Source organism: Ciconia boyciana, chromosome 8 (genome assembly GCF_034638445.1).
Source record: "Ciconia boyciana chromosome 8, ASM3463844v1, whole genome shotgun sequence".
Classification (NCBI taxonomy): Eukaryota; Metazoa; Chordata; class Aves; order Ciconiiformes; family Ciconiidae; genus Ciconia; species Ciconia boyciana.
In genome coordinates, this window is record NC_132941.1 from 20,880,582 (window position 1) to 20,890,916 (window position 10,335).

At 41.5% G+C, this 10,335-nt stretch overlaps 1 protein-coding gene across 1 annotated transcript; it reads right to left on the reverse strand.

The window, feature by feature from the left end:
* Positions 1–1,498: 1,498 nt before the first annotated feature.
* On the reverse strand, positions 1,499–9,343 carry CHRNA3 (cholinergic receptor nicotinic alpha 3 subunit). The gene is made up of 7 exons (XM_072870343.1): positions 9,289–9,343; positions 8,134–8,200; positions 7,120–7,339; positions 6,999–7,043; positions 5,398–5,507; positions 3,144–4,155; positions 1,499–1,627 (listed from the first exon to the last, which is right to left on the reverse strand). Exons 1-7 carry the CDS (start codon positions 9,341–9,343, stop codon positions 1,499–1,501), a joined length of 1,638 nt encoding a protein of 545 aa, XP_072726444.1.
* Positions 9,344–10,335: the final 992 nt, after the last annotated feature.

Here is a 10,335-nt window from a genome sequence, read left to right on the forward strand (position 1 = left end):
GCTATATATATTACTTTTTTTTTTTTTTTTAAATCCCCACATAATCTCTTTCCCCTTGTTAAATGATGCCTGTAGACTACCCAATTATATCATAAGGTGATTGGCAGCATATTGGCCAATGGAGTCCCAGTCTTTATACTAGTAACACACAGTTTTTGCGAATGCATGAATTTCTTTTAGTCAATTCTACAACCTGATCATGATAAATACAGATTAGATAGTTGACACTAGAATCCTTGAGTTCTTCAGCTTATCAGGTGTGTCTGAAACAAAATAATTTTAATAGACCCAGAAGCATGGACCTTACTTATGTAACTTGTTTCTGAATGTGTTGAACTGTAGCTAATGCTACCTTATATAGGTTTTTGTCACTCGGTCAAAATAAATTAAAACAAAAAACCCCACAATTTTCAGCAGCTTGATTCTCTTTATTTTCATAAATGTTACATCACTTGATACACTGTATTTCCTAAAAGTTTCCAGTTTGGTACAGAGAGAACAGTTCATATTTTTACAAAATATTTTCTCATTACAGTTTTTTGTTGCATTCTTTATTCATGCTCTTAAATTATCTGCAGTTACTGATTAAAAAAAAAGAAAATGTATGCCTAAGAAGCAATTTTAGCATACTTTACAGGACTATTTTGTATCTACCTGCCTTCCCTTGTCATAAAACACTTCACCATAGCAGGATGCTTCTGTATCCAAACTATCCTGTCAAAGTATTTTGATCCTTTGCATAACCTGCAGTCTGCATCTTAGTGCGTGTTTTACTTGTACACAGTTTTAAACATTATTATGTTTAAATAGCTTGTTTTTTCTAACAGTCGTCTCATACATTGAAATATGGGGATGCACAGAGTTTACATTATGGTTGCTTTATTACCATCATCTATTATTGACCTATTTGTTTTGCTTTTGTAATAAACCTGCCCATGGTCCTTTCCTCCCACTGTTTGAGTCAGTTTATACACCAGGTGGCAATGTCTGCATTCTAGCAATGTGGTATGTATGCTTCCTAAACCATTTTGTCTTCACGAGGGCATTCATTGAACTCAGTATGAACTTATTCCCAGAAGATCCTGTCATGGTCTGAAGAGACTTGGCACCAGTGGAACTTCACTCGTGGAAACAAACCTAGTAGCCCAAAGTATTCAACCTGTCTTGACTTTCTGAATATTCATGTAATTTTCTGTTTCTTTATCAACCCCTTCTTAAACCATTCCTGTAAAGTTTAATGTACTACCTCCATCTTTTCCAGTTATTGCAAAAAGTAGCTGTCAAGCATAGCTCTTATTACTTTGAGATTAGCTGTCGTAAAGGTTCAAAATCCCCCCCCCCCTTTCACATTTTTAACAAAGCCTTCTTGGTCAAGCAAAGTTGAGACCAAGAGTGATCTTTATTCTACTACACATAGAAGAGACATCAGGTGCTGGGGTGGGGCTGCAGAGGTGGTTAGCAAAAGTTTTCTTTGATTTCACAACATACTATTTAATCTTTACATTTCATCTCCAGCCATCAAAGGTTGTAAAAACAATCCCGCTGTTCCTAGAATACATACCAGGATGAAAACCCATAGGAAAATACGATCGATTACCATGGCAACGTATTTCCAGTCATCCTGAATCTGAAAAATAAATTGAATAGCAAGTAGGCATGTTTATTGTATGAATAACTTGCATTAGCAATTAGTACCATTTTATATAGGAAGCACAGGTTTTTTTTCCATGTGTAGATGCCTTTCATATATGCACAACTTACATATCTCTGTTTTCATTGACAAATGAATTAATCTTGAAGAAGCTTTATTTGAATATGCTATTTATGGCAAAGCCAAAAGCTACTTCTTCAAATACAAAAAGTTGTTCACCAAGACACTGGACTTCACGAGATACAACTTCTCTTCCGTATGCCAAAAACAAAAGTGAAAAGTTCTACATGCTTAGATCATCAGGTTTGTCCAGAAAACTTTACTGAAACAGACTGCTCCTACTGGTCTTTAGGCAGTATGTAACAAAGGTTAATTGGTATATAGTTATTTGGTACATTTCTTATGTAGTACTGAAATTTGATTGTTCTCATGCATGATGTAAAATTCATCTCCTTACCTTCCATGTAGAGAGGGAACCAAGTTTCCAAAAAACAGATTTTTCTAATTTTTTTTTTTTTCACAGTGGGCATTATAACAAGAGTGACCCTGAAGTATTATATATGTTGTATATTAATAGTAACTACATTAGGTCATCATTTTAGTTACTCTTGAGATTACAACTTAAATTACGTCACTTTTCTTCAGGAAGGCTAATAAATGAATAATGCATTTGTTGTTTTTGAAATTTTGTGCTTTTTAGCTTAGAATTCGTTTGTTAAGGCAGACTTAAAAAAAACAGAACAACCCCATATTTTCTATACCATCTAATTCTAAATAAAGTTCTGTTCTCAACATAAACAAAATAACTTCGTTCTAACTTTAAGTGCCATGCTGCAGAGGATTTAAATTCAGTGATGACTGTGGTAGTGTGGCTACTGTTCTTAGTATGTTTGAGGAATGTGATTAAAAAGAAAGTTTAATTTTTTTTTATTGCCTCAAGATGCAGTTTTATGAAAGATGATGGTCCCCGTCTTGCAGCAGTTGTCTCATTTAGCTACAGCATTTTACTCTGCAGCAGCTGCAGAATAAGCAACAACATCACTGTGAAGGACATTCATTCTTACATTCTTTGTTATTGATGGTAAGATGTGGGAGGGAGAATGTAACTTTCTAAAGGCCACAGAGTCAGCAAATTCCACTATTAAGATTATAACTTGGAAAATCCTCACTCTGAATCTTGTAGGATGGATACTCAGATATGTTTCCCTAGCAGTGGTTACCTTAACATGCTTCACTTAGTGTATGTGTTGTCAATAAAGAGAATGTTGTGCAACAGAGCTGCTCCCCAAAATTATCTACATTCAAAATGGCACATATTTGTAATAGAGCTTGGGTAATTTACCTGTATAAAGTAATGGTCTGTGTTGTCCTTTTTTTCTCTTTTTTTTTTTTTTTTTTTTGGGGGGGGGGGGATCTTTTTCTTACAAAACATGCTAATGGCAAATGGTAATTGCAGTTTGAGAGTTTGAGTAATAGTGAAATATGTTCTTACCTCTTTTGCTTCATTCTGCATTTTCATATTTTCTGCAATGTATTTAACACTTTCAATAGCATCTCTCATTTCTGGTGACAGAACTGAAAGTGAAAGTAGAGGATCCACAGACTCAGAGCTTGAACTTCTTGTGAGATTGCCACTGAAATCTGAGAACTTCATTCGTTGATACTGACAACAGCTGCATGCTGTATCTTGACATACAAAGCCATCTTTGCAGCATTTAGTTTCAGAACTGTTGAAGCAATTTAAGTTTGAAAACTCAGAAGTGAAAAATGGTTTTGGCTTCTGATTATTCTCTTCATCACTGGCAGGCCTTGTCATAAACATGATCCTGGGAAGTAAGTTCAAGAAAATGGTTCTCACCCACACAGGCATTGTGTGTGTCTTGGGTGTTCTGTAGTGCACGTTAAGTACAAATACCGTAATGACAATAGATAGAGTTACAAATATCATGGTGAAAAGGAGGTATTCTCCAATAAGTGGAATTACCAGGGAAGTAGAAGGTATGGTTTCTGTGATAACAAGAAGGAACACTGTTAAAGATAGCAGGACTGATATGCAGAGTGTCACCTTCTCACCACAGTCTGAAGGCAGGTAGAAAACTAAGACAGTCAGAAAAGAAATCAGCAGACATGGAATAATCATATTGATAGTGTAAAATAAAGGTAAACGTCTAATGTAAAGAGAATATGTGATGTCTGGATATATCTCTTCACAGCAGTTGTATTTGATGTCATGTTTATACCCAGGAGCTTTAATAATAGCCCATTCTCCACTCTCCCAGTAATCTTTCAAGTTCATTGTAGAGCCAATTAAAACTAAGTCAATTTTGGCTTTATCGTAAGACCAGGAACCAAACTTCATGGTGCAGTTCTGATAGTCAAATGGGAAGTAGGTTACATCTATTTTACATGAGCTTTTAAATATAGCCGGAGGTATCCAGGTCACATCACCCGTGTATTTTAATAGGGCCTTTGTCTTGTCATCGACCTGGAAATCCCCAACTGCACTGTAAAGCAAATAAAAATAACAAAAATTAGAATGCAACTACTCCAGGTAGTTTCATAGATTAGGATCATAGGCATTAACTCTTTAATCTGTTTTGGGAAAGTCAGCAATTACATGTTGACATGGAGCTGAATTGCATATGCTGGACTGAGTCAGCAGCTGTCAAATTTGCCTGGTTAAACTGAAATAAACAGCTGTATAAATTTGCTATGGAGGATTTGAAAGGAAATATTCTCCCTTAGAATAATATGACTTACTGCGATCAATATTCAAAGCAGCAAATAGGAGATTGCAAATGGTAGTCAGACTAAGATGAGTGTTGTAGGTCCCTTCCAACTGAACTATTTTATTCTAATTGTTCTAAATCAAGCACATCAGAACCCAAGGGCTGATAAGACGATACCTGCAGTACTGGTATTTCACCTCTTCTGTGGGCAGTGCAGGTAGTAACTATGGAAAGAGGGATTAGGGTTGGTGTATCTTTGCACAAGGAGTGTATTTGGTGAGGGTTGTTTTTTTTTTTTTAAGACCCACGTTGCTATCCTGATCACACAGATCGTATAAGATCTGTGTGACAATTTCAGTTGTTTATATGAAAAAGTAAAACTAAAAAGGTAATTTAAAGGTTTAAGGCCACAGTTAGAAAAGGAGTGTCATCACTGTTGTTTCATAGACCTAAGTTTTGGATCTGTGTAGTTAAGTTCATTTCACTGAGAACTGCTTCCATACATAGCAGAGGGATCCGTTTAGTTATGGTTTGGCTCCTCACAGTCACAGAAACTGACATCCAAAGTAGATCTACCTGTGGCTTTTATATGTCAACACTATTGTTGTAAAGGTGTCAACTTGCAAGTTGAACTGCTAAGAAGCTAGAATTTGCAGTTTTTTTCAGTTAAAGGACTGACTCACGGACAAGAACTCCCGTGTCTAAGGGGATTTCTTGCCGTTTCCCTTGTAGACAGTGATAAAAATAATAGTAAAAGTGGGGGCTTGTGAAGGGGAAAAGCAAAGTTCACTTTGACCTGCCCACTTGCAGCTCCAGGTTTGGAGCTGGCTCCTGCCCAGTGATGCTGATGTAGATGGTATGGAGGCGAGTACAGCAATAGGGAGATGTGGGACACAGGTGTGTTGAAAAGCAGGCTTTTTCAGTTAATTCAGCGAACATGCTGCTGATTTTTTTTTAACTAGTAACACCACCCCCCCTTCTTCCTGAATTAAGAAGATAAATATGCAAGAGTCTTACTTGTTGTATAAAACAATATCTGGCTTCCAGATCTGGCCAGATGGTACGCGGATGAATTCAGCACCTCCATAGTCCGCTGGATTCCACCGAAGCTTGTAATCGTTCCAGATCTAATGATGGAAGAAAGGAGTCTATCTTAGGTTTGTGAAGAAATTGAAATTCAGTGGACTAGACTCAAATCAAGTGCTGTCATATCACTTCTAGGGTTGTTTTATTTTGGATACTACAATGATTAGATGTTTCTTCAACAAACATGTATGTCTGGTGTTTATTCACATGGAGATTGTGGGCCTGCTGGTCTAGATATGACTTAGATGTGTGTGACTCCATGTCCCAGGGGTGTCTACTCAGTAGCTGAAACAAGGTGAAAGAGGGAATAAGACACTCTCTTACCAGAGAGTGTAAGACTTTAATAATAACTTAGGTCTCAAAAAGCCAGGTATCTGTGAGATGGTGAAAACAAATTGATATGAGGCTGTGGTGCTAGATGTACGCATTGAGTGAAGGACCCTGGGTAGATAGGTTAGAAAGAGCTGCAGCGTCTCATTGCTCAGTTAAGTAACAGTCTTGTTCATTAGGGCTTGTTAAAGCACAGTTTAACAAAGTTGAATATTAAGCTGAAGCCGGGAATTAAGTTGGTTATTAAGCTGACTGCAACAGTGAGTAATTGGATTTTTAACCCATAAAGATCCTTTTAAGTGAAATCAACATTTTTGGTTTGTTCTCACTTTCGGGAGCTAAACAGCACGAAGCGATGCTGTGCACCGCCGTGCTGAGGTACTTCCTCTGTGCGTCGGTGTCTGGCAAGGCAGCGTGTTTCGGAGTCTTCAGATAAAAATATAGTATTTGGTGACTATATTAAGTGTAGGAGGGTTAGGGCTGCAGCAGACGACTCGCAACCTAATTTAACAGCTGGCCCACGAGCCAGGCCTGTATTTAAACGCTGCAGCACCCAGAGTGGGTGAGACGGAAAGGTGGAGGAGTCGGTGGTGACGACGACGACGTTGTTTCTGGCCGGTCAGTTAAGGAGGTCGGAGGTGCCCCCTTGCAGGGGCCCGGGCGCTAGCCCTGCCCAGGCAGGCGGCGCGGAGGGCCGGGCAGAGCAGGGCCGGGCAGCGCTACATCCCTCCCCTCAGCCCCGGCCGGGGGCAGCCCGAGCGGGCGGCGGGGGCGAGCCGCTCTGCCGCGCGGTGCCGATGCCGATGCCGATGCCGGAGCCCGCGGCGGGAGGCGTTCCGCGGCCGCCGCGCGCCGCTGGGGGGCAGCAGCACGCCGGCGAGGGCGTCGCGGCGGCGTTCCCGCCGGAGAGCGGCGCTGAGGGGGGCGGCCGTTGCTGGAACCCTGGGCGCCGGTGGGGGCCTTGCCTGTGCCGGCGATGCCTCCCTAGGCTGCGCGTTTGCCCGAGGGAGGGAGGCCTGGCGCTGGCCTGGCGAGCCCGGTGCTCCCGGGAGCTCGCAGACGCTTCGCTGGGCAGGCGTCCCTTCCCGCCCCCTGGCGCGGCCCGTGAGGGCCGGGATCCCCCCGCCCGGAGTGGGGAGCACCTCCCGCGCTGGGGAGGAGCTGAGATGGTGCTGTCTGGGCTAACAGAGAGCTCTACTTACGTGCTTCAGCCACAAGTTGGTTTCCATTATCTGGTTCACTTCATCCTAGAAAACAGAGGTGTGTCGGGAGAGGCGCCAGCCCTCCCGTCGCCGCGAGTGTCCCGGCGGGGCGGGTACTCACCACCTTCACCAGCTGGGACATGGACACCTCGAACTGGATGATGACGGGGTCCGAGACGTTCTTGACGGGACGGACGAACTGGTTGTAGCTCTTGAAGAGGGCTGCGTAGAGCCGGTGCTCGGCCTCGGACCCGCAGCAGCCTGTGGAGGGCACGGCGGGGTGAGCAGCCACGGAGCCAGGTGCAGCACCCTCCGAGGCAGCAGGACCCCGTGTGGGGATGCTTGGTCGGAGTAGGGGGTAATGCCGCTTTTAGTACCCATCTTGCTGTGTATTAATCACTTAGCATCCATGTGATGCATCGCGAAAGGCCAAGCCTTGCATAAGTGGGTAGTAGTGTGTCATGATTGGCATTCACTTAGGCTGGGAGAAGAAAAGCAATGAAAGGCAATGCTATGACAGAGTTTTCCTCACGTGCATCTTTGCAAATGGGTTAAAAAAATAGTTTCAGGGAGTTACTGAAGAACTGGAGGTGCAAAAGCACTTTCCCCTCACAGGCCTAGTCCCCTAGACCTGCCAAAGCTGCAGGGGTGTGGAGCAGAGGAAGGGAAAAGTGTAACCCAACAGACCAGGCCGCTTGTAAGCTGTCGGAGTGTTTTGCAATAGGAGGATTCCCAGGAAATGAGAACTCTGCTTTCTAGGCTGAGTCATGATTGCATGATTATAGTGATGATAACAGCCTGCTTGTTAAAATATGAAAAAAAAGGATTAAAAAATGATTAACCATTATATTAAAGGACTTTTCAGCATATTCAAAGAAACGTGCTAATTATCTATTTATTATTCTAAGTAATTTTTATTTATAATATATGCCTGTTGTCCATTTTGCCACTGATAACTGCTGCTCATGGTGCCTTGTGGCCGACAGAAAAGCTGCAAACTGAAATTCTTAAACAACAAGGTTTTTCAACTGTTTCAGGATGAGGTGTGAGAGCTTGTATTTCAAACTACCTTTTTAGTCTTGGACCTAGCTAGGCAATAGCCATCCTGACAGCTAGATGCTATTTAAAAGCCCACGGCCTTTTATTTTTAGGGGACTCTCTCTTAAACTCTCTTCTGGATGACACATCTTCAAGCACTCCATCTGAAAACCAAAAAAAGGCCTGTTTTGTCATTTATGGATGACACTATGCAAATTTGGCAAAGGCACAGAACTGAAGTCTGTTGAACATACTCTACAGTTCCTTTGAAACACAAATATGAATGTACAGATATTTGCAAGGACATGTTTATTTTTTTGCCAGACAGTTTTTTTCAGTAGAGGAAGAGATGGGAGGTAGAATTATCTGCAGGTGACTGATCTGTAGTGTTTCACAAAGCAGGTGTTACTTTCTGATCTTTGTAAGAGCTCCCTTCTCCATAAGCAAGAGGGTCCCCCTCATGTGAAACTGTATTCAGCTAAAACCTGTTCCCCCCACCCTTCTCCTGTTCACTTGGAGGGCAATTTTATTTTCAGATTGGTGAAATAATTCAAGCCAACTTGCTAACTAAAAAACTAATGCATTTCTTTCACGCTTTAACTGCTAGCCTTGCAGACTTGCCCTTATTATTTATTGGTATCTCATATCTCTCAGATCAAGATTTGCTGGAACAAATACTCCCAAATCTTTTATGTAAATAATTTTAAAGCTAGATCTTAATGAGTCTCTATTATAATCAATCCCAAAGTGCCAGCCTTTTTACGTATCACCCGCACTCTAATTAAATCTAGCATTCACTGTATCTAGAGAACTGCATTAATGTTTTTTTTTTATTTAAATGTTTTGGTGCTTTCTATATCTGCAGAGAGAAGGTGCACTGTTTGCAGCACATATTTAAAGCTGTTTAATATTGTCACTTTCTTGTGGTCTTCTCTACAATATGTAAAACCACTCCTTTACATGTAAGGTGCTTTCTCTTCTTAATGTTAAAATGGCTTTGTGTGTCCTGTTTGGCATCTTGAATCAGGACTACTTAACTACTTTACAAGGAGAAATTTAAAAAAAAAAACAAACAAAACCAACAACAAACTATGTAACGAAAAGAGGTGTACTAGGATTCTCTACATTTATCCATTAGTTTGGAGTCAGCTTCAGCACGTCTTAAAAATAATTTGCACCAAAGCCATCTCCTGTTCACCTTTTCAACCCCCCCCTTCACCAACAAAGAATAAACAAATTAAGGATCACTCACCTTGACAGAGAAAGCAAACAGCAGCAGTTAGAAGGAGAGTGTGAGTGCTCTCCATGGTGTTATGAATTACTGCCTGTCGACAGAGGCTGTTGAAGATGAGCTTAGCTGCCAGGATTGTATGAGCATGGGAAGTACAGAGAGCTCCGCTCCTCCGATGCGTGAAACGCCTGGAAGCAGCAGACAGCAGGACCCCGAACACAGTTCTGCGCAGTGAGCTCCCATTAGGTTTGCTGTGCTGCCCCCTTTCTAGCTACCCAGGCTGTCAGAGCATTGGAAACAGCTAATAAATTGCAGGCAAAACAGATGTTATTGTAGGCAAAGAGCAGTCTTCTGGCAAGGATAATAGGCAAGAGTCCTTAAACTGGTGCATAAATGAACCCAGTTATCTGACAATGCTAAAGATTTTTCCAGTCAGCTGCTATACAGGATCCTTCTCTATCAGAAGCTCATGCCAAGCTACTAGGAGAAGTTTAATTAATAAAAATCTTATAATTGAATTGTGCTGAAATGTATATTGACATTAGGGATGCCTGATTTAGCAGTGAACTGAGATTATGGGACCTGAATTTCCAATTATGCTGTAAATGTTGAGGTTTTTTTCCTGCCTGTGTCTCGTCTTGCAAGCGCATGTGCTAGGTGCTTGATTGTATAAAAAGGATGTGCTGTTCCCAGGAATAGTTAAAGGCAGGTACAACTGTTGCCAGGATCTACGCCCAGAGTGATATACATAGCAGCTGGCATCTGGCAAGAGCCAGGGGTTTGAGTTGGAGACCAAACTTGACCAAAGCTCTTGAGAATAACTGCCTTTGGGCTGTTCCTGCTTTCATGGATTAGAAAGGTGAAATTTGGGAAGGGGAATAGGAGTATAGGTTCCCAGCTTGATCCCACAAAACCTTATTGTTCAGGGTGAAGGAGACGGGGAAGAATAGGGAGTTGTGTTTGAAGTTCAATCATAAAATCATGATTTGCAAAGTGACTCATTCCTCAGGTGCCCATCAGCTTCCTTGTTAATTTATATGTCAGTTTTTGTGCCCCCTTGAATGACCA

What these genes read in the sequence shown, in the direction of transcription:
- CHRNA3 (XM_072870343.1), bottom strand. Translation starts at nt 9,343, where the DNA reads ATGGAGAGCACTCACACTCTCCTTCTAACTGCTGCTGTTTGCTTTCTC. An exon ending in CCAACTTGTGGCTGAAGCAC is followed by an intron (nt 5,508 to 6,998) that starts GTAAGTAGAGCT and finishes TTCCATCATTAG; the next exon opens with ATCTGGAACGATTACAAGCT. An exon ending in GATATTGTTTTATACAACAA is followed by an intron (nt 4,156 to 5,397) that starts GTAAGACTCTTG and finishes TTTGCTTTACAG; the next exon opens with TGCAGTTGGGGATTTCCAGG.